The sequence below is a fragment of the Rhinolophus sinicus genome, linkage group LG09 (genome assembly GCF_036562045.2).
Source record: "Rhinolophus sinicus isolate RSC01 linkage group LG09, ASM3656204v1, whole genome shotgun sequence".
In the NCBI taxonomy this organism is placed as follows: Eukaryota; Metazoa; Chordata; class Mammalia; order Chiroptera; family Rhinolophidae; genus Rhinolophus; species Rhinolophus sinicus.
This window is the reverse complement of record NC_133758.1, coordinates 21,845,731-21,869,039: the sequence shown is the minus strand read 5'-3', so window position 1 is coordinate 21,869,039 and position 23,309 is coordinate 21,845,731. Positions and strand designations below refer to the sequence as shown.

The following is a 23,309-nucleotide window of genomic DNA, read 5'->3' as shown; positions in this document are numbered from 1 at the left end:
ACGTTTTCGTGTTTTGCATTTGTATATAAATGTGTATACTTACGCTGGGTCACAATAAAAAAGAAAGGAAACCCAGAGATACAACTCAAATGGAAATTAACCTTATCCCGTGATTTTGACCCTCGAAAGGAATCACTTTAGAAGTCACCTTCTCACAGGTGACTCCAACCTTCTCCAGAGGAGGAATTTGCTTTTCATTTATTATGAGTACTTTGCCGTAGAATTGTAGTAATATACTTGCAGTAGTAATAGTTGTTATTCATTGAGTATTTGCTACGTCAGACTTCGTGTTAAGCATGCTGCATTCCTTATCTCATTTAATCTTCACAATAACCCCATGGAGTAGGTATTATTGTACTCCATTTTACAAATGAGAAAACCAAGGCTCAGAGAGGCAAAGTAACTATCCCTAGGTGTGATTCTGACATTCAGGGCTGTACACTGCCTCCCGCCTTCTCCGTGGAGCCTATACGTTCAGACATCACAACATCCCCCTTCCTAATTTATATGCCTCTGCTCTGTGGGCAGCACATTTCAGCCGGTCCGTGCACGGCTTCGTCTGGTTGTGTTCTTCGTGGTTTCACATGTACTGAGAAGCCTTGATGAACCAACTGCCTTGATTCTTTCTAGGCTCCTGATGATGATGGCTGGGCACTGTCCCCCATCATTCCTGGGACTATAGCTCCCCAGTCCCTGGAACTCTCTGGCTTTGGGCCCCCAAGACCTTTACCTATCAGGGAAGTAGGTTCTGAGTAGCACACCCCTCCTCTCTGTGCTCCCGCCTGGGGAGAGCTGCACTTTGAAGCTGCCTCCAAGACTGGTCAGTCTGAAAGTCAAGTCTCTCCGGCACTTTGTTTTCTTTTTGGCAAATGTGAGTGTAAGACAAAGGGCAAGTGGATTAGTTTTAATATCAGACTGGAACTGAATATATTCAAGGTCAGGTTATACAAATTCTTTTTTTTTCTTCTTCCTATAGAGAGCGAGGCCTATCCTATGGCACAAAGGGCAAAACGGGTACTTCTGTCCCTGTTTGGCAAGGCTCCCTGCCAATACTGCTGCCAGCTCTATGTACATCTGTCAGATCAGTATGTCTGTCTTAGAGTACAGTCAGATTCCGGGGGCTGAGGCTGGATCTAGAACTTGCTTTGTATATGCAGGGACTTTACTAGAGGGAAATGTCACTTTATTTGAGGCTTTGCACCAAAAAGTATTTTGATGATCTGGTCATTTCTAGTTTAATTGCTGTAGGCAAAAAAACCCAAAACAAAACAAAACAAAAAAACCACACACAAAAAAACAAAGCAAAATAAAAAAACATTCATCACTGATTCATACTGAGTATGAGTTGTTTGGGGGGGAATCTTCATCACTACTGATTCACACTGTTTAAGTATGAATTATCTGGGGGAAATCTTTTGGGATACTTAATTATTTAGTTAGAAAGAAATTGTATTGTTTGGGTTTGGTTCAGATTTTAGCATATTCAGACAGATTTTTATGGTTTGATTTCAGTTTGAGTCCCACTGTCTAGCATGTACCTACATGTACAAGTATGTAAATATTTAATACATACTTTCTGATGTTGACAGTGGAAGGGAAGTGTCAAAACCTTATCTAATTATTCCCCTTCCTCTTTTCCTTTAGCTGGTAAAGGAATTACATTTAACTTCTTTTCAACTTCTTTTTTTCCCCTCATCAGGATACAATCTTATTGCGGTAATTTCTCTGGTGTGTTAATGAATGGAATGAGGATGGATGATGGCGTTGATAATTATATCTCCCAGTTAGACCTTTATCTTTCTTCCTTTTTGGACCTTACAACCATCCTGTATTCTGATCTCTGTTTTTCAGACAAGGGAACTGAATCCCAGAGAGGTCAGGCTCTCTGCCTGTGGTCACCAGCTAGTTTGGGGTGGAGCTTGGAATGAGTCCCATATTTTCTTTCCCTGGGACCAGGGTTCAGCCCACGGTTTGCATGGGGTCCAGGGAATTTGGGAAAGGAGGGAGAGACCGCAATCTCTAAGGTTGGCCTGGCCCAGAGTGGACACTGGAGGAGGGTTTGGGACCCAGGTAGGGGAGTGGGTGATGGAGCCTGGAAGTAGGGCAGCCTTGTTGTGTATAGTTCCTACATGGTGTGTACAGCCTCGTCTGAAGCTCCACGTGGAAGAGGTCCCTGACGAGGGCTCCGTCGTCTTCATTCTTGGCCAGCCAGCGGCCGCAGGGGAAGGTCATGCTCTTTCCAAGCGATGGGGCATCCACCTCTACCCACTCTAAAAACCAGCCCGGAGCCTTGCCTGGAAGGAGAGGAGACAGAAGCCGTCAAGGACTTCTACAGCGTGGCTTCCTATGGCTAACTTCAGGGATTCCGAACATCCTTCCTACTCAGAGGCTGATGCCCACAGCTTCACCATAAACGTGTCACCCCTTTTGTTTACAGCATTACTAACATGATTCCTGTGAAAACATGTCCCCAGCTGGAGCTGGCTCACACTCCAGGCTGCTGTCAATGAAATTAGCAGGCGCAAAAGAGCATGGGGAAGAGATGACAGGAGGGTAGGGAGTCTGAGGAGAGAAAAGCAAGGACATTGTGCCTGGTGGAAGGCACTCCAAACAGGGAGCCCAGAGATGCTAAAGAGGGCCTATGTTAACAGGACTTTATAATTTCACCCCGTGACAGCAAAAACACTCCCAGACCCCTGGCTTCAGTTTGTGATTCATGAAGGGCAGGGAAATCAGTGAAGGACTGATGGTCCATATTCCCTGCAGAAAGGTGTGTTCAAGCTTAAAGAAGGCAATGGCAGCCAGTCAGGGAACCTCCCTTCCCAGGGGCTGGCAGAAGGGCCGCCTTCTGTAGACTAAGAAAACGTGGTTTGAAGACCAAGAAAACGAGTCTGGCTTTACTTAGAACAAACTTGGATACATCCTTTGTCTTGCTGGCATGTCAATAGGTCTTGGAAAGGACTGGATAGATCAGTGATTCTCAAAGGGGGGGTCCCCAAAACAGCAGCCTCAGCATCACTTGTGAGAAATATAAATTCTTAGGCCCCAGCCCAGATTTACTGAATCAAAGATTCTGGGGATGGGACTTAGAAATCTGTGTTTTAACAAGCCCCACCCCTCCTTCCCCAGATGGTTCTGACGCACACTCAAGTTTGAGAGCCACTGAGCTAGATCAGGGATTCTTAAATCTGGCTGCACATTGAAATCACTAGGGGTGGGGGATGAGGGAAGGCTTTAAAATTCACCAGTGTCCAGGCCCCACCCCAGACCAATTGGTTCAGAATTTCTGTGTGTGGCCAGGGCTCCACTGGGCTGAAGGGATTGAGGATGTTGTATCATTAGGGAAAGCAGGTGACATCCAAGTTGTCCCTAGATGCTTTCCCAGACCCCTACAGGGACCTGTCTGTGGTCTTTCTGTTCTTAGCAGGGAACAGAGGGGAGGGAAGCCAGACCTGTGTTATCGTGGCCAATCCTGATTTTCCATAACTCTCCCAGGTCCAGTGTCTCCACTGTGAAGATTTCGATGCTGTCTCTCTCAAACATGTCGCTGTTGACCTTGGAAGATTCCAGGAAGGTGATTCCTGCCAACCAAATGATCCCAAAATGATTGGCTGGTCCTGAGAACTTTCAAACCTAGTCTGACCACCCCTTTCAGTCTTTCATCATAATGACCAAACTCGTGAATTTTCATCAGTTTTAGACTGTGCAATCGTTATCCATTGGGCACCTTTGGCATATTCTGTGTTGGTGTGCATCTTTTTACTGAGCTTCACAAAAACGCTCTGAGGTATGTATTCTTATTTCCAGTATGTATCTCAAGAAAAGGAGCTACATCTAAAGGCGAAGTGCCTTATCCACAGTCATCCAGGAGAAAGTGGTAGGGCCCTGTCAGTGTCTGCTCTCCTTCCACACCCCTCCCATTTCTCCACATGGGGAGACAGCCAGGGTCAAAGCCCCCCGCCCCATGCTCCCCGGAGAAACAGGGACTCCCATGCAGGCTGGGGCATGTGGGAGTTCTCTGGAGACTCTTCTCTGAATAACACATAAGGGATGGCTTCAAATGCCCCCCACAAGCCACCTCACCTATGTAATCTGTCCTGGGACCTTGGCTGTGACATCAGTCTGAAATTTGAGGTGGTCTCAGTGTCAGTGCCATCCCCCCCTCCTCAGCATGCACTGCGTTTTCCCTGTAGGTCCCAGCTCTGAGCTCACCTCAGGCCGGAAGTCTCCTGATACTCACAGGCCCGTTACAGACTGGTTTAAGTGCACCAAAACCAGACAGACCTTGGTTCGATGCCTGGCTTTCCCATTGAATATCTGGGTGGCTGTGGGCAAATTACTTAATTCTCTGAGACTTGGTTTCCTCAAATGTCAAAAGGGGTGGTCTTGGTGCCTTCCCATAGAGTTGTGAAGATTAAATAAGATGATGACTTTTGAGTGCTCAAGAAGGCACCTAACGCATAGAAATCCCTTGGCAAATAAAAGGGGTTGTTAGAGACCCTCAATTCCATGCCACATTGTTCAGTAACTACCACAATTACATACATTTATAAGTTCTCACCCAATTCATTCATTATACATGATCTAGCCTGTTAAATGATAATATTGAATGTTTACTGAGGGTGATTTTGTCTCCAATATTTTACATATTCAATTTCATTAAATCCACAACTCTGTGAGATATACACTAGTTTAATCTCCATTTTACAAATGGGGGAAACTAAAGTACAGAGAGGTGAAGCAACTTTCCCAAGGTCACACAGACAATAAGTGGTAGAGCAGAAATGTAAATCAATCAGTAAAACTTGAGTCCATGCTCTGCCACCACACCATTGCATTAGCATGTGAGCTAATAGTATAAAACCCCAAGATCATGGATTAGACCACTTTGTCCTTTAGCAAAGCTTAGCACGAGGCTCTGGACCCACATTATCTATTTTGAGCAAATACATGATGGCTATTTGAAGGACTCTCTCTGAACTCACTCTGAATGACTGGACAGGTGGCCAAAGTGCCTGGCTGACTCCACCACTAAGTACCAGCTTTCTGAGTACCTGGGCAGAAGTTCCAGAATGACTCCAAATTCCCTGAGCATCTCATATTGAGAGCACCATGGAATCCATTGGCTGAATCTCACTGGAGGTGGGGAAGAGCCACCATTGTCCTTATTGGGGTGCAGTTAGAGTTAGGGCTACCTCTGCCATTAGAACAGAAGGAGAAAGCTGGCAGAAAACACAGAGAAGAGACCACTTACTGTTTGGATTGGGGAGCCCCTTAAGTATGCTTTTGAAAGGGAAACTGAGTGATGTCTCTAGGAAGGACACAGGAAATGGTAAAAACTTTCAGAAAGGCCTAGAACAAGACTGACCACAGGGTTGGTCACCATTACCTTGGGTGAGGACGCCGAAAGGAAGATGATTCACAGGGCTTCCACACACTTCTAGGGCTGTAGAGGCAGCAATGAAGACAAGAGAGAGGGCAGAGACTCTGTCCCCATAGAGTGCAGTTGGACAGCTTTAGTAAGATTTAGGAAGAATTTCCAAAGGAACCAACATTCACAACCCTTTTCCCTGATAAGGCTAGTTGCATGCAGTTTGTCCAGAGTCAGAGGCACGCAAGAATACTACACAGTGGGAAAAGACAGTCTCTTCCATAAATGGTGCTGGCAAAACTGGATATTCACATGTAAAAGAATTAATTTGGACCCTTATCTTACACCCTACACAAAAATCAACTCAACATGGATTCAAGACTCAAACAGAAGCTCTGAAAACTGTAAACGCCCAAGAAGAAAACATAAGGCAAAACTTCATGACGTTAGCCTTGGCAACGATTTCATGGATGTGACACCAACAGCGCAGACCGCAAAAACGAAAATAAGCAAGTGGGACTACATCAAACTAAAAAGTTTAGGCACAGCAAAAGAAACTATCAACAGAGTGAAAAGGCAACCTGCAGAATAGGAAAAAGCTATTTGCAAACCATATATCTGACAAGGGGTTCATCCCCAAAAGATATAAGGAACGCCTACAACTCAATGAGGGAGACGGAGGAAGGGAGGGAATGAGAGACAGAGAATGGGGCGGGGGGGGGGGTGGCATGACCAGGGTTTCCTTGGAACACGCTGCCAAGTCTTCCAGTCTCCCTGGGGAGAACGTGTGCGACCCTCCATTGCTTTCTTACCAGTGTTATCTTCCGTGCCAAAGAGCGTGATGAAGACCTTGGCATCAGTGCCCGCATTCTTCTTGTCCCCAGTCTTTATGGTCACGGAGAATGTGGTACATTTATCTGCAGGAGAGGAGTGTGGAGAAGTGAGTGGTAGATTGCTCCTCCGATGAAGGAAACAAGAGGAAATGGACTGCGTATGATTCAATGAGTGTGTTGACCATTTCTATGAATAGCTTTCCTTGCAGGATGTGTTGCTCTGCAGTTGCTTTGAGTCTGAGAAGCAGACATGAGGTCTCCCTCACCCCCAGCTCACCCGGGAAGCCCTCAATCAGGAACGTTGTAAGATACATAGGGGAGACTTTGGGTGACGGCAAGGGTCAGAGGCTCATCAGCCAGGAGCCCTGGTTTGGGAAGAATGTCCCAGGTTGGGAAGAATTTAAAGATGCAAGTTTCAAGGAGGAGAGCAGAAGCATCACAGAACTCTTGCAAGTTCATTCTTTCCCTTGACAAAAATGTACTGAGACCCTCTAATACGCCTGGAGGGCAGGACACCAGACTAAGTCAGAACCGGCTATAACCCATTCCATTCCATTCCATTCCATTCCATTCCATTCCATTCCATTCCATTCCATTCCATTCCATTCCATTCCATTCCATTCCAAGCCTTGTACTTTATACCCAGCCTTATGCTGTGGGAATACGTCCCCCCACCCCCCTATTCTTGCTGTGGAGTAATGAGATGGCAGTACACATAGAATGCCAGAGAAAGAAGCAACCAGAGCTCACAGGAGAGAGAGGGAAGATGGAGATCTAGGGTGGGGAGAGAGGGGAGGGGTGCTGGAGGGAAGAAATGATCTCTAGTTGAGGAAACCTTTCTGCTCCAGGCCCAGGTTGTTGTCACCACCCTCGTCCTCGTCTTGCACATAAGACTCATCCACTGGCAACAGCTCCCTGAACAGCTGGCCATCATCTTCATCCACTGCGAGCCAGCGTTGGCACAGAAAATAGTACCTGAGGGGGTGGGAAATGAGGAAAGGTTGGGAATGTCTTCTTGGAAAGATCTTACAAAAGATTAGTCATGGACTGAGAAAGAAGAGGCCCTCGGTAGTGCCAAATACCCCCCTCTCTGCCTCCCCCCCAGCATTGCCCTTCCATCCTATCTAGCCTGCTAATCGTCCCATTAGTGTCACTTGCCTTGACTAGAGAACAAACGTGGGGATGAGTCTGCAGACAACTCAGTGAAAATGGCTGTGTAACACTGCCTGAAATGTAGCAGACCCGCCATCGGGGTCATATTGAAGGTACCTAAAAGACGAGGAACTTCTGGGGACTGTTTCAACCCTTTCTGGAATGAATCTATTAGCCAAAGCTACTTTAGCAGAGGGTTATACATAAAAACTGCTCGATACATAAATGTTGAATTTTAGTGGGATGACCCAATTATGCTTTTGGAAGGTACAAAGAGTGTGGCTAAGGAACTGGCCTCAGACAAGGGGGCATCTGAGGAAGGGAGGCCCAGGTTAGACTTGTCAGTGTAGAGGCCAGGCCTGGGGCAATGGAAGTGCCTGAACGGAAGGGAAAGTAGACCAGGCAAGAGAGAGGCCGCAAAGTGGGATCATTAAAAACTTGCCTCTGGAGCCAGACCGGGTTCAAATCCTAACTCTGCCACTTATAGTCATGTGACCTTGAATTAGCGTTTCCAGAGTTAGCCAAGAAAATCACAGGACTCCCAGTTAAATTTGAGTTTTAGATAATGAATAATGTTTTAGTGTAAGAATGTCCTATTCAATATTTGGGACATACTAAAACATTAGTCATTGCTTATTGGAAAAACGGAGGCTCAGAGGGGTACAATGACTTTCCCAAGGCCACACAAGTCAAGAGTCGGAGAGAAAGGAATTGAACCTAATACATCTGCCCCCTTGACTGCCACAGTTTTCCACTCTTCAAAGGTTGAGTCTGAGCTGGCTGTTTCATCCCCAGCACTTAGCGTTGCATGTGTTCGTTGAATGAATGGATGAATCAATACATCAAATGAAACTTATTTGTTATTTGATTTAATCAGTGTTTATGGTACGCCTAGTGTATGCCATGTACTCTTCTAACTACTGGGGAGGACACAGCAATAAACAAAACAGATGAAGTCATTACCTTATGCACGTACCTTTTATTTCTATTGCAGGGAGAGGAACAATAACTAAATACAACAGTTTATCGGAGGGCAGATGATAAGTGATACGGAGAAAAACAGAGGAAGAAGAATTAAAGTTCTGGGAATTGGAGGTGTGGCCTCCCTGAGCAGGTGACACCTGCACAGAAACCTGCCTAGATTAAGTATGAGCGTGAACCACTGGAGGAAGGAGTGCCAGGGAGAAGGAACCGCACATGTGAGGGCACTGGGGGGGAGGGGTGCATGTCCGTTGGGTTCAAGGCACAGTAAGGAGGGAGCAAGAGGGGGGCCAGGACTGAGAGATAAGCAGGGCATGCGGGGCAGCCACCGGAATCGGAATTGCTCTCTCTGGCTCTTACCCTGAGTGAAATGAGAGCCTCGGCAGGTCGTTGAACAGAAGGGGACGTGACCCTAAAGGCCAGACTGCTGCAGACACTAGGAGAGCCAGGGTGAAGCAGAGGGACCAGTCAGGAGACTTTGATGAGGGGATGGGGAAGATGGGAGATGGGGGCTGACTCATGCTCTTCTGAAGGAAAACGTGGCCCACAGATTAGGGGTGAGGCATGAGAGGCAGAGAGGGCCATGGACATGTAATTTCATGGAGGCGGGCGACTGGGTCCAGGGCAGCTGAGCGATGGAGCCAGTGTTTATTTACCCTTATCCTGAGCTAATCAAGGTCGTGGGAGGCCCCAAGGCACTGTCAGGGAAAGGGGTGCCTCTCCAAGAAAGAGAGCAGATTCATTGCTGTGATTTTTTCCCCTTGAACTTGCATAATTTTATGTCTGTCTCCCAGAGCAGGCTTTGCTCAGAGCTGCTCTCTGAGTTTGCCGATGGTTGGAGCCAGCTCATCGCAGAGCCCAGACTATTGCTTCCATAGCAAGGAAACAAAGACATGTAAATACACAACACCAATATGAAAGGACAGCAAGGGAAGAGGAGATGAGGCAAGTGAGGAATGGAAGCCGGATGGAAAGACAGAAGGGAGGGGAAGAAGAGAGGTGAGTAATGAGAAGGTTCCATTCATAAGAGTGATAAAAATATATAATACTTGGGTGTAAACTTACCAAGAATGTGTCGCAGCGATATGTAGAGAATTGTAAAGCATTACTGAGATACCTAAAGGAACGCTTGGGTAAATGGAAATGTGTACCCGGGTGAGGTATATGCAATTCTCCACACTCGCATTTAATGGCATAGCAATCAAAATTCCAACAGGATTTTTTTTTCAAATGACTTAATGTCTTGATTTGAAAAGGTAAGAATAGCTAGTGTTTTTAAAGAATAATGAAAGAGCACAAGTAGTGACAGATATTAAAATCGATTAAAAAGCTGCAATCATTTAAAAATTGTTAGGCTGGCCCAGAAATGCCAAATCAATGGAAAAGACTTAACTGACCTTAACAGAGATGCAAAGGGAAGGTGGAGACATTCACAGTTTGTCCTTGGCCCTATGTTTTTTTTGTAGCACTTTATCCTTTTCCACTTAAATGCCTTCGATTTTCAAAATACCTTGAGAAGTAAGCTGGGCTGACATCACGAAGCCCATTTATCAGAAGAGCAAATGAAAGCCCACAAAGATGGCGCAACTTATCCAGGGTGACCTGGTGAGTTTCTGGCAGAGGACCTACCCCAGGTCAGGACCCTGGTTCCCAACTATGGGGTTGTAACATCGCCCTCTTGTGCCATCATGATGACCTCATGCAAATCCATGACATCAGGCCCTGTGTGAGCAGTGCCTCAGTGTCCCCATCTGGAGTCATCTCTTGGGGCAGGATGGAGGTGGGAGATGAGGCAAGCCCCATCACCCCCTGCCCTGCACAGAGGGGAGCCCAAGAAGAGGGCATGCCCCAGGAGACACCAGGCTGCAGCCAAGAAGGTTAATTCAACAAATATTCATTTCCTGGGCGCCCACGACATTCCAGGCACTGGACGGCCCTGGGCAGCTCCACAACCAACTCCGGATCTTGCAGGCTTTCCTCTCTGCCTCCCTCCCCAACACCTTACCCCCTACCACATCTCAGGGACTTCTCTCATGTTTATTGCCCCTTGGTGCCTTTTGCACAAGAGTCAATGTAGCCAAATGATGGAAACAGTAGATTCATCATTAATAGTCTGGAGTTCTGGTCTCGGCTCGGGCACAAATTGGCTCTGGGGCTGCAGTTTCACCTCCCTGGGGGAGGGGAGGGTGGTTCCTTCACCTTTTAGGAAGATGGTACCCCCTTCCCAACCTAGCTCATGTGGTAGTTGTGAAACCCCAACAGGGACCAGCAAACTGTGGCCTGTGGGCCAAATCTGTCCACCACCTGCTTATGTACAGCTCACAAACTGAGCACAGATTTCAGATTTTTTATTAATGATTGGGGGAAACCTAAAGCACTATAATATTTTGTGGCATGTGAAAATCACATGAGTTGCAAGCTTCAGTGTCCATAAAGTTTTACTGGAACACAGCCCCATCCATTCATTTAGGTATCATCTATGGCTGCATTCCTGCTGCAAAGGCCAAGAAGAGTAGCTGTGATGGAGCAAAAGGGCCCCAAAGCCTAAAATATTTGCTATCTGCACTTTACAGAAAAGATTTGCTTATCCCCGGTCTGGAACATTAGCATACTGTACTGGAAGTCACTTTATAGGTGGAGAGACTTACGGGTAACTAAGTCTGGGCATAGAGAGTGGGCCAATAAATGTCTGGCAGGGACAGAACACCCGACCTTCTGAGTTAATGGCCCTCAAACAGTGGACTGGACGTTCTACCAGACTGTCACTTGACAGGACAAGCAGCTCTCTAGGGGGCAGCCCAATGAGAGGGAAGGGAGGGAGGCAATGCCCACTCAACCACTACATGGGCCACCCCCCCTACCTTCACCTGCAGGCAGCACAGCCACCCCACCCTCAGCCCTCATTGCTGACTCTTCCTTCCAGTGGCAGGAATGGCCCTCACTCCCTCTCAGCCCCGCTCACGTGGTGTCGTTGTTCACGTCGGTGATGTCTATTCTGTCCAGGAACCAGCTTCCATTCTTGCCTGCGTTGTCGTGACGAACCCGAACTTTGATCAGGGGTCCCAGGTCCATGGCAGTCAGGGTGAAGGTGTCTGTCTGGAAAGAGTCAGGTTAGCACTCAGAGGGGTCACACCCTCCCCACCTTGCCATCAGTTTCACCCTCCCGGGACCTGGGGCAGCCTGAGGCTGCTGTAAGACCCAAACCAGCAAGGAATACCCACATTTGTGTTGTGGGATGTGCGTGCACGTGTGCGTGTGTGTACGTGCATGTGTGTGTGTGTGTGTGTGTGTGTGTGCAGGGCCTGTTGCTTGGGTGTGTGCACACGTGTGCATAATCTCCTTCAACCACAAATTCTGATTAAGCATCTGCTATGAACCAAAGTGTAAATCCAAAGTGATTTACAGAAAACAGAAGACCTGGATTTGCTTGCTACTGAGGTGGGAAGATAAAACGTGTACAAGTGTATGTACAGACACTGGAGGGAGCAGGAAACAGATGATACCAGGACAGGAGAAGGGAATGGCATCTTGTTGGCTGTCACTTTGTAAACTCTCTAATATTGAAAAACATGTCATATCTACAGAAAACTTGCGGAAATACCACAATGAAATTTTGTGTATCCTTCACTTAGATTTCACTATATTTGCGCTCTCTCTCTCTCTCTCTCTCTCTCTCTCTCTCTCTCTCTCTCTCTCGTTTTCTGAATCATTTGAAAATGAATGGTAAGTACTATGACCCTTCGCCCCTAAATTCCTCAGCATAGATTTCCTAAGAACAAGGACATTCTTGTATAATCACAGTACAATGACAAAATTCAGGAAACTTAACATCAACAGTATTATTACCTAACGTAGAGTCTATATTCAGATTTTATCAATTGTACCACCTATGTCTTCTGCAGCAATTTTCTTCCAATTCAGGATCATAGTGGCTATAATTTTTAAAGGAAAGTACTGAAACACAGAAATAAACCCTGATCCTCAAGTAATGGGAAAGGAGCGTGGAAAGAAAAACCAGGACCTCTGAAATACATCAGGTGATGTGCCCAGAAGTACTTTATTGGATTTGGTTTCTTTCTTTCTTCCTTGGTGTTCATGAGGGAACCTGGCTTCGGACAGGGGCAAGAATGGGAAAGGCGAGATGAGGGACAGTCTTCTAGCCAGAGGACATTATACAATGTCTAAGGACAAAGATGACCGTTGTATTTTTCACGCTTTTCCCACTCTATCTGGAAGAGGGAGGTGGGGCCTTTCTTCCCAGTGCTCAAAGCCTCCGTGGCTCCCACTGCCTCAGGATGCAGTTCAGGCTTCTCAGCCTGTCCTTCAAGGCTCTCATCCCCCGTCCCTTTAAGTTGGCCTCATCAGGCTCCCCAGAGGCAGCACCCACCATGGCTCTGTGTTACCCACAGTGCAGCGGGAAGCCTCACTGTCCTCACACTGGCCTCCAGCATGTCCACTCCCACATCTTTGCCATGAGGTCCTATCCTCACAGAACACCTCTCACTGCCATCTTTAGACATCTACAACATACTCATCCACCAAGGTCCAGTTTACCTCTCTTCTTCCTGCCAATTGTCCCCAAAGTGCCATCTTATGGTCAGCACTTCCTCCTTGAACCCCAGCTCCAGTCACTCAGCACCTATGTTATCAATGGCTAGTTCCTGTGGGCTTCATGGAGCTGGACCCCCACCTGTGCCTTTCTTATGGTCCCCACTGGTACTTACAGACGAGGCACTTCCATGACACCTAGTTGGGTTGAACAAAGCTCATTGCTGGACGCAGTGGTCATTGTGGGTGGGAATCACAGAGGACTCTCTCCATTCGAGTCCCAACCACCTGCCCAAGGGCAGAAAGCCCATACCCTACCTGCCCCTGCTTAAACTTGCTGGACTTGTCCGACTTCTTCAGGGGCCGCTCGCCTGTGTCCCCGTACTCCTCACCATAGATGGTCAGGTAGACGTTGGCACTGGTGGCGGCGTTGGACACGTTCCCGGTGATCACCTGGACAGTATAGGTGTTGGCTGGAGACAGAGAAAGACGCAGTGTTGAGGACACCTGGGTCTCAGGGTGGACCTGAGACTCAGCCTCTAGGATCCAGCAGATGGTGGAAACAGGACGGACCTACACCTACCGTCACATCTACACTAACCTGGAACTGAACTTGTCCCTCCTCCCGCCCTAAGGGTTTCCTTTGCCATGAAGCTCCAGAAGTCGTGAGTCATGGGAAAATTCACCCTCAGCAACCCTCCTATCTTATGCCCCCCAACACTGAGTCATATCAGGGCTCCATCTACAGCCATCCAATTCCTCTGAGAGCCGCAGGACAAGAGCAAGGCTAACCCTTGACAGAGAACTGTCCGTGGTGGTGTTTCCGACACAGGTCAGGAGAGCTATTTGGGAACCACGATGGGTACCCATCTATGGGGCCTCCATGTGACGGAAGAGCTAGGCGCCCTCCCCCCTCCCTGGGCCCCTTTTCGGGGCCTGTGTGACCCTCTCAGGCTTACGCTCAGGAGTGGACTGGCCAGCAGGCACCAGCTCCACGAGAACTTCATTGTCCTCTTTGTTCCGGGCCAGCCAGCGGTTGACATCGAACTTGTACTCCTCAACCACCTCCTGCATGCCCGGCCCGAACTCCTCCTCTTCCTCCTCCTCCTCAGTCTCCTCCTCCTCCTCTTCAGACGACGACTCCTCCGACGAGGACTCCTCCTCTTCCCCCTCCTCCTCCTCGTCGCTGCCCTTCTTCATCTTCTTCTTCATCTTCCTCTGCAGCTTGGCCTTCAGCCACTCCTTCTTGAGCACTTGCTGCAGCCTGGCCTTCTCCTTCTCCTGCTGGGCCTCCTCCTCGGGTGTGAGCTCCACCTCCTGCACCAGCAGTTGCCGCAGCCACAGTGTGTCCACGAACCAGCCGGGCGAGAAGCCCTCGTCCGTGTGCCCCAGCCGGATCTTAAAGACCTCTCCCACGTCCACCGCTTCCAGCTGTGCAAAGCGCAGGGCAGTGGCTGGGGTGGCCCCTGTGTCCTGCCCGCCTCCCCTGCAGAGCCGGGCACGGGACTGTGTGCGCAGCTACAGGATGGAGAGGCTCGGGCCCTCTGAGCTCAGAAGCTGCCACCAGCTCTCTCTCCTACACATCCAGCTTGGTTTCTTGGTTCTCCAGGACCTCTTGCTGGCCCCACCTTCCACCCAGACTTATTTCCTTCTAAACCCCTGTGATGGTCAAGATGGTCTTCCTACCCCCTCGCTCTCTCATACACACACACACACACACACACACACACACACACACACACCCCACTATTCCTGTTTCCATATCGTTGCTCATGCAGTCCCTCACCCAGAATGCCTTCATTCCATCCTCTATCCCTAACTAAGGTGTATTCATTCAGATTTCTGAGCTTTATTACTATGATTAGTTTGTGATTTTCTGTGATCTCTTTCCAAAATTGCTTTTCAGCATTAATCATATATAACTTTTATAATAAGTAAAAAAGTGCTGTTATTTTTCAAAAACAAAAATCTCATCCATGCTCCCAGAGGCCCCAGGCTCCTCCCCTACCTAGCACATGGCCTCACCCCTCCTGGAGAGCTCAGAGGGGCCCCAGAGCTTAGCTGAGGGCCTGGCCTGGCCTGGATGCCCTCTTTTTCTGCAGAAGCTGGTCTCTGCCCACTCAGGTGGGAATTCTTAAGAGGAGGAGGGACTGTTCATTCTTGCGTCTTTTCCCTGCTGGGCCTAACACGTGGCTGGCTCTAATGGCAGTGTGGATGGGTTTAGCTTCTCCTCAGAGGATCAGGTCCTCAGCCTCCCATCTGCACTCTGTTCTAAGCCTCACAATGAGGTCTGTGGAGCTCGGGGGGCGGGGCTCACATGGTGTTCCTGTTATGTGGGCCACTCTTAGGGTACCTGTCATGCTAATGGGTCCTCTTCCCGGTGTTTGACACTTTTTAAAGTCCTGTCCCACCAGTTCCCCCACTTATGTGCTGGGAGAAACTGAGGCCCTGGGCTGTCTCATGAGCTGCCCAGTGTCCCATAATAGGAATCCAGACCGACATAAAAATTCAGGTCTTCTGACTCTCTGTTCACAAAGCTATGATGCCACCCAAATCACCTTTGTGAAAGAATTATATGCCAAAATGGAGCCCAGGATCCCTGGGAAAGAGGAGTTTCTTCTCAGCTCCTGAGAGGAAGGGCCCTGAACCTGCTGACTCCCTTCTTTAGCACACTGGATCTCCTGTCCAGCATTTTCCAGGTCACAGCATCCCTGCAATCAACCTCTTCCAGGGAGGGCCATTTGCCATCCCCCTCCCCCATCTGTCTGCCCAGATATGAATGCATCTAAGCCACCTTGCCAGTTAGCATCCAGAAGATGTGCTGCTAAGTGCAATTTCCCAAGCACTTCCCCTGACAATGACTATTTTGATCCTTCCGTGGACTATGCAGCAGGCCAGACAGGTGTTATAAAGCTGGGTGTGAACGGATGAAGAATCTGAGGCTCACAGAAGCACAACGTTGGGGCCATCGCCTCCGCCTCAGTGTAATAAAAGTCAGACTCCATGAGGCCCCCTCCAGCACTAACGTTCTATACACTTGCAACCTTGGCCCAGCTCAGCCAGGCCCTTCCCTGCTGGGCGCTAGGTTAGGACTCTTTGCTGAGGGCCCAGCTGCTTGTGGCACACACACACACAGAGCACCGGCCTGCACACATATATCTGCAGACACACATGCACGCAAGCACACACTCATGTCCCATATAAAACATTCATGTGTCCACCAGTGGGCACCACCCTTGCAGCTTCCTCTCCTGCCAACATGCTCACATTGCCATCTTTTTTTCTCCTGTACTCAAAGGGAAGTTTTGAGGTCCAGGGCCCTCAGAACACAGCCAGGAGACCCCAGAGCTTCCCAGGATTCTGCCTGGGAGGCATAGCCCTGCCCTCAGGCTGACAGAGCCGTAGAATCAGAGGCCACAGGGCTGGCCATATTTTGCTAAATTAGGTTTGTCTACTCTAGTGGTGCTCAGATTTGGCAGCACATTGTATCACTGGTAGAGCTTTTAGAAGCATCCCCAGACAGCATCCCATCCTAGAGGCCCTCATTTAACTGATCCAGGTGTGGACCAGGCAGCACTTTTTTCTTAAAGTTTCCCAGGTGATTCTAATGAGAATCCATAGATGAGAACCATTGATCTAGTCCAATCCCTTCATTTTCAGTCATCCACTGGGCCCGCTGTTGGCACCCCGCTGCCTTACCCCCACACACCTGGAACGTGTCCTTGGAGGCCCGATCAAAAACTTTGGAGCGACTGGAGAGGTAGAGAACTTCTGTCTTGCCTTTCTCGCCATAGATCTGTACGTAGACGCGGGCAGTGGTGCATGCTCCTCCCACATCCCCCGTCCAAATCTCAATCTCATAGTGGACCACTGGGTGGACACATGGGGAGAAATGGCACGTTTAGTAGTAGTACTGATTATAGTCATACTAACAATGAAAGTAATAAAACAAACATTTCCTGAGCTGGTACCATGTATCTGGTGTTTTACAGGTAGTATCTCATCTAATCCTCTCATCAATATGATGAGTAAGTACTATCATTTCCATTTTGCAGGTGGACAAACTGAGGCACAGAGGAAAAGACCAGGGAGTGGAAGTGGCAAACTCAAACAATCAGACTCCAAAACCCAGTCATCCACTGCACCACATGTATCTTCAGGAAGCAGGAATGCAGAGTAGTCAATATGCCAGCCCTAGCACACTAATATAGGTAGGTGGGTACATAGAAATACAAACTGGTATATAGAAAACAATACAAATGAAAAAAATGAGGCTATCGCTAACTCCAGAAAAAATAAAAAGTTGTACAAGAGATGAAATGTGATCGTCATCCAGTAAATAGCTCAGCAGTGAATAATATTTGCATAGTCATAATAATGTGAAAATTGAATACCGATTTAATTTTGTTGAAGGCTGGAAGGAGGGGACATGTGTATGTGCGCAAACACACCCACGCATATGTATGCATGTTGAAAGAGCTAAATCGTTCTCTTCCATAATGGGAAGTCAACAGTTAATGTCCATGACTGAAGAGTCAAGAAATCGATTCACTCACATTGTTAAAAATATGGAGATAAATCTCAGAAGAAAAAAACTAAAGTAATTTACAAGTTGTTACCTCTGAAGAAGGGGAATGGGGTAGGAGGAAGGGAGCTACTGCTCTTTTTATCTTTATCTTGTTAACTAATACCTGTATTACTCTGATGGAAATTAAGTTCTAATTCATAAAAAGAGGGGAGGGGTTGATTCTCCACACTGACAGGTACCGTTACAAAGCATGTGCCTGTGACACAGCCCTCAAGGAACCTGCAGGTTAGTTGGGGAGAGAAAATGCACACACGAAAAGACACAAAGAGCTGTGGAAGAGGAAGAGCTGCGTTGCTATTGGGGTTTTTTCTCAGAAAAGCTACCTGTGCGAGTGGGCCTCGGGCAGTTGATGTCGAGGAAAGTATGGAAGCACAGAGGAGAGAAAAGTGACATTCTCTGTGCCAGGTTTTGGTCCCATGGTCTTCCTAACCCTCTAGACAACCTCTTGTTTCTCTGAGCCCTGCCATATCCATGGTTGTCACATCCTGTGCAATGGGTGGCCAGATCACCTAGAACTTCACCTTTGCCCTGTCCAAAAAGGTCCACCCCCCTCCACACACCCTTGCTAACCTCTCATCCTGCTTCATTTTCTTCATAGCTCTACTTGGCATTGCAGGATGTATTTATTGTTTGTCTCCCTGGTGGAATGTAAAGTCCACAAGGGCAAGGCTTTGCTCTGTTTTGCTCATGGCTGCCTCCACAGAGTTTAGGGCGGTTCTGGCTCAGAGAAACATTTGATACATATTTATTGAAGCAATGAATGAATAAACAGCTTTATCTCCTCAGCCAGTCTTCCCAGAGAAGACAGGAACTCTGTTCTCTTGTACACGGGGCTGAGAATATACATTTCTTAATAAAGTCACTTGCTGTCTGTAGCCCAGCACAAAATGTTTCATCCTTTGAGTCCTCAGTTTCCCCATCTGTACAATGAGCCCTCTTCCCTCCCAGAACCGTGGTACCAGAGGCAGTTGGAAGCCGTCATTTTCTCCCCTCAGCCTCCCCCTTAAGACAAGACCCCATTCACACCACAGCCCCTCCTCCTTCCCCACTACCCCGCCCCACAGGAGAACAATGTTGAGAGTCCCAGCCCTGCCACCTCCATACGTTTCTGAATCTCCACAACCTCGCTGGGATAGAGCTCCACCTGCAGGCGCCCATCGGCCTTGTTCTTGTCCAGCCAGCGGTTCACAGGGAAGGTGTACTGCTTGCCCTGGCGGGGCACGCGGATCTGCATACTGCCCAGGAACCAGCCGGCGCGCTTGCCCAAGCCGTCATGCCCAATCACCAGCCGGTTGATCTGGAAGGAAATCCAGGGGTGTGGGTGAACAAGGAGCGGTGCCTAGAAACCTCCATGCCTCCATCCCCACCTCCCCAAACACCTGCACAAACTGCTCTCCTCAACCCCATCCCAGTTCCTCAGGAGGAAGGTGGGTACCAGTCCTGACCACAATCGGCCAGCTGGAGGGGGTGGGGGGCAGTGCACCACCTCTCCTGCCTGGAGCCTGTTGCCTCCTCTTTAGCCCAGCTCACCTCCTAGGGAAGTTGTGAGAAGCAAGTGAGGGCACAGGTGTGGCATGAACTCTGAAAGTTTCAGCATATGCTTAGTAATGCTCGGCGGTGTATGTAATATGCACTTGGTAATAATGTGGCGGCTTCACAAGAGAGCAAACATTCACCGCGTTAGCCATCTGTGTCTGGTAGCCATGTTATTTTGGGCTGTGTTTTGTTTTAAACAACACACTGTTGTAAGTATTTCTGCATTTCTTCTTTGACACACCCACCCTGTCGTGACAATACACAGCCTCTCAGGGTGCGGCCATCTCTGTGTCCAGTTCCTCCTCACCTTCTCGGACCTGGAGAACATTTTTCTCTTTGTAACATCTTTGCCCACTGGCAACACAGATGGTTGCATAGATGTTCATGTATCATCCTTATATGTACTTGGCTCTTTGATGTTCAAATTACTTTTTTTTTTTTTTGAAAGGCTGTATACTGGGCAATTCCGACATTTGATGGGATTATCAGATGGCCTTCTAGATCCCTTGCAGCCCCTTAGATTCTCTCTGTGATGGTTTCGAGGGGTGATGTCAGCCATGAGTCTGGTGCCAAAACACCAGATTTAGAACATTGTCCGTATGAGCCCTGCTCTCGCTCTCATGAGTACTAAGTGCCTCTTTGCAGCTGGTAACGGAAACGTCATTATAGCTGAATGCACATAGCCAGGTCCCCTGGAATTGTTGGAAGGAAACCAGCTATGTTTACAAACATCGTCTGAGAACACTTTGGGTGCTTGCCAAGGAACATGGGAGAGCTTCATTGTCTTTCTGTGGTACTGGGACTGTGACAGTCTTGAAGAGGAACCATTGACAGAGTAAGGACAGGGACAGGTGTTGTCTACATGATATGACAGGAAGCTCTTTAAGGGCAGGGACTATCTTTTAATTCCACAACACCTGACTTGAACCAGACTTGAAGCAATTGTTCAGTCCATAACAGCTTGCGTTTATTGAGCACTTACTATGTGCATGGGGGTGATACTTAACATAATTAATGGTAATAATAATCCCATTAGGATCCCCTTTTGTCATAAATGAAAACACTGAGGCACACAGAGATTAAGTAAATTACACGTGGCAGGGAAGTGGAATCATCAGACCTCAGACCCAGGCAGTGTTCAGCCAGAGTCCACACTCCCAATTGCTTGGCCACACTGCTTGTCGAGGGGCCTTCCAAAATACAAGAAAGGGCCCAAATGCCCTCCCCCGTCCTTCAGATGTCCAAATTATCTTCTGGCTGCTGCCAGAAATCCTTAGTAAAGGGAACAAGATTTCACTCTACAATTATTAGTTGAACTTAAAATGTGAATACATTTTGATTTAAAAAAAAAGCTTGATTTAAGCTCAATCCCATCAAGATATACATGACCGACATGAGGTCATTCTCTAGAGTGTATTTTGATGGATCATCTGAGATAGGGTGACGTTCCCTGAGAGGGGAAGGGGCAGGAAATGGGAGGTCGCAGGCAGGAAGCTTGTCACCATCTGAAATATCAACAAGCAATACCCTGAGAGGGGCAGGTGTTCACACGAAGCCCAGCTCAGGTACTTCTAGAAACATTTCCAACCTCAAGGTCAGGGAGTTAGACCCGTGCTTCTCCAGATGAAGTGCTCAGACCGCCTGTGGCTGGGCCACCTGGAGCCCTGGTGGAGGGAGACGCTCAGATCCCCTCTTCGAAAGCAGAATTTCTCAGGTGTGGCCTGGCAATGTGTGTGGACACAAGCTTCCTGGGCAGAATGCTGATGCACGTTCAAGTCTGGAATTGGGAATTACATTCAGGCCCTCTTTTCAGTTCTCCCTTTTCCTCCCTGCACACATACCAGGGTCCCCTTCTCTGGTGTCTGAGACCCAGCTACACTGGTCCTGGGTATGGAGGTAAAGAAAATGCTGGGACTACAGCAACTAAAAATACGTATTCCATCCCCAAAGAGACTCTGGAAGCTTAACCACTGTTCACAGATCTTCGGCTGCTCTAAGTCACAGCTGGAAAACAACACCCAAGTGGATATTTTTTCCCCTTCACAATGGGTTCATCCATGTGTAGGTGTGTGTGTGTGTGTGTGTGTGTGTGTGTGTGTGTGTGTGTGTGTGTTGCAGGGCAATGGGAGATGATGTCCTGTGGTTCTGGGAAGGAGACTTACAGTTCCAATGTTCAGGGTCTCGAGGGTGAACTCATCGACCCGGCCACGTTCAAAATAGCTTTTCAGGTTGTTATCAGAGACCAGAAGATCTTGCTGGATCGTGTCCGATTTGTCCCCGTAGAGCTTGATGTAGACTTGGGAATCTGTGCTGGCTCCAGGGACATCCCCCGTCTTCAAGGTGATGTGGTAGCGGAAGTCTGGACGCCCAAGGCAGGGGGCAGGAAGGAAGGAGTTTAATACAGGGCTGTCGGGAAGGAGGGTAGTCTGCAGCCAGGGGTTGGCTCTTGCTCTCTCTAAGTAGCCCTGTGACTTGGAACAGGGCTCTCTCCATCTCTGTGGAGTCCTTTCATCTATAACTTCAAAATCCTAATACCTGCTTGACCTGCCCCACAAGGTGTGACCATGCTGGGAACAGGAAGCCATGCAATACCAAAAGATAAGAGACAAAGGATTTGAAGCCAGCAAACACCTTGTCCAATTTTTCATTTGATGGACAAGGAAACTGGGGCAAATGGAGCATGGACCTTTACAAATAGTGTTTAGTACATCATATACACAGTCTTATTGCTAAGAATTTTGATCTCAGCTTTTTAAATGAGGACTCTGAGCCTCAGATGCCTATGTATGGGGCTCAAGATGTCAACAGTTGGCCAACAGCCAGCTAGGAGTGAAGTCCTACTGTGAACCTTGAGCTCCCTGCTCTTAACTAGGACACCATGCTAATGTTACTGCATTTTATCACTCGGAAAGGTCTGCATCATCTAGGAAACAGAGAATCCCTTTTAGCTAGTATTATTGCTTTTGTTACTCTTATCAGTAGAGGTCCATATGCTTTCAGGGCCCCACACCCAAGGCCACAGAGTCTGTGTGTGCAGAGCAGACAAACAAGAGGTTTCCCTCAAATCCTCTTCCTCTCCCTGCTCCCCAGTGGTGCCTCTGCGGAATGAAGTGAAAAGCACATGGTTTCTCTAAGAGTTTGCTTCTGTGTAGCCCAGGGAGGGTGCCTGTCTTGCCAAGGGAACCCCCATCACCTGGTCACCAGGACAACTTACTCTTGAGTGTCGCATTGCTGTAGCTGGGCAGCAACTCCCGGACCACCTGCCCGTCATCCTTGTTCTTATCCAGCCACCTGGGGGCAAATGACAGGCTATTAGCAAGTTGAGTGGGGCAGGCAGACAACCAACCAGCACACAATTTGTGCAGTCACTAGGGAGGCCAGCGCTTTGAACTCAGCAAAGGAAACCGTTCTGTAGAGCTCAGAACAGGGGATCCCAACCCATACGGCAGAGGGAGGATTGCCCTGAGGAGGTGATATTTGGCTGAAACTAGGAGGGTGACAAGGAATTAACCAGGAGAAGAGGGAGGGGCCCTCCAGAGGGAACAACAGAGGCTGGGATAAGTAGCCTGCAGGCCAGTGTGGAGGGAGTGCAGTGAGCGAAGGGCAGAGATGGCAGGTAAGGATGGAACGGTGGAAGGGTCCTTTGCTGTGGGGCTTTGGCAGTCATGGTAAACAAGTTTGTCCGAAAAGCCATGAAGAGCCATGTCACCATGACCAACAGAAACAACCACCTTTTATTTCTAAGAGCTACCTTGCGAGTGGTACCGTGCTAAAGGCTCTGGGGTGGGGAGAGGCAGAGGAGAGGAACTAGGATGAACAAGACACAGCCCAGCCCTTAGAGGACCCCAGTCTGGTTAGAAGACAGGAAAGACTGGCCGAGGCATTGAAGACCAAGACAAAGATGGCAGATGGATCAGCGTAGGTGCGGCAGGAATGCAGAGAAATAGGAAAGGCTCGTGGTGGACGGGCTTCGATCTGAGTTCTTAAGGACGAGTGAGATTTGCCAGCAAGGAGAAGCTGGTGTGGACCTTGGAGAGCTGTAGGTGGGTAGCTGTCACTCGTCAATCCGTCGCAGTGGGCTGTGGAACCAGCTCTCGGCTGGTCATCTACTAGCAAAGACGAATTCACTTGAAGAGCCCTGTTCCACTGAGCACAGAGACCCAGACTGAGAAATCAGACAATCATACAAGCACAGGTCGCCTCGGCCCCAGTACTCCAGATGGTCTCTGATAGAAGGTAATGGCAGCAGAAGAGACACTTTTGGTGTTCTCCGGGGCAACGGGGAAACCAAGACACTTGC

The 23,309-nt window shown here is 48.4% G+C and overlaps 1 protein-coding gene across 9 annotated transcripts in view; it reads right to left on the bottom strand.

The window, feature by feature from the left end:
- The window catches only part of LOXHD1 (lipoxygenase homology PLAT domains 1), a 141,317-nt gene that overhangs the window by 48,834 nt on the left and 69,174 nt on the right, over positions 1-23,309 (bottom strand). For 3 of the 9 annotated variants that reach the window (XM_074340025.1, XM_074340029.1, XM_074340028.1), the window contains exons 15-26: positions 22,224-22,300; positions 21,172-21,368; positions 18,578-18,770; positions 16,595-16,755; positions 13,845-14,316; positions 13,204-13,358; positions 11,300-11,433; positions 7,040-7,179; positions 6,184-6,288; positions 5,390-5,485; positions 3,453-3,581; positions 2,130-2,294 (exon numbers count right to left, since the gene is read on the bottom strand). In XM_074340025.1, the coding sequence (XP_074196126.1) occupies positions 2,130-2,294; positions 3,453-3,581; positions 5,390-5,485; positions 6,184-6,288; positions 7,040-7,179; positions 11,300-11,433; positions 13,204-13,358; positions 13,845-14,316; positions 16,595-16,755; positions 18,578-18,770; positions 21,172-21,368; positions 22,224-22,300 (2,024 nt within the window). The remainder of the gene's footprint in view (positions 1-2,129; positions 2,295-3,452; positions 3,582-5,389; positions 5,486-6,183; positions 6,289-7,039; positions 7,180-11,299; positions 11,434-13,203; positions 13,359-13,844; positions 14,317-16,594; positions 16,756-18,577; positions 18,771-21,171; positions 21,369-22,223; positions 22,301-23,309) is intronic. The other 6 variants (XM_074340027.1, XM_074340030.1, XM_074340031.1 and 3 more) reach the window with 4 other exon arrangements.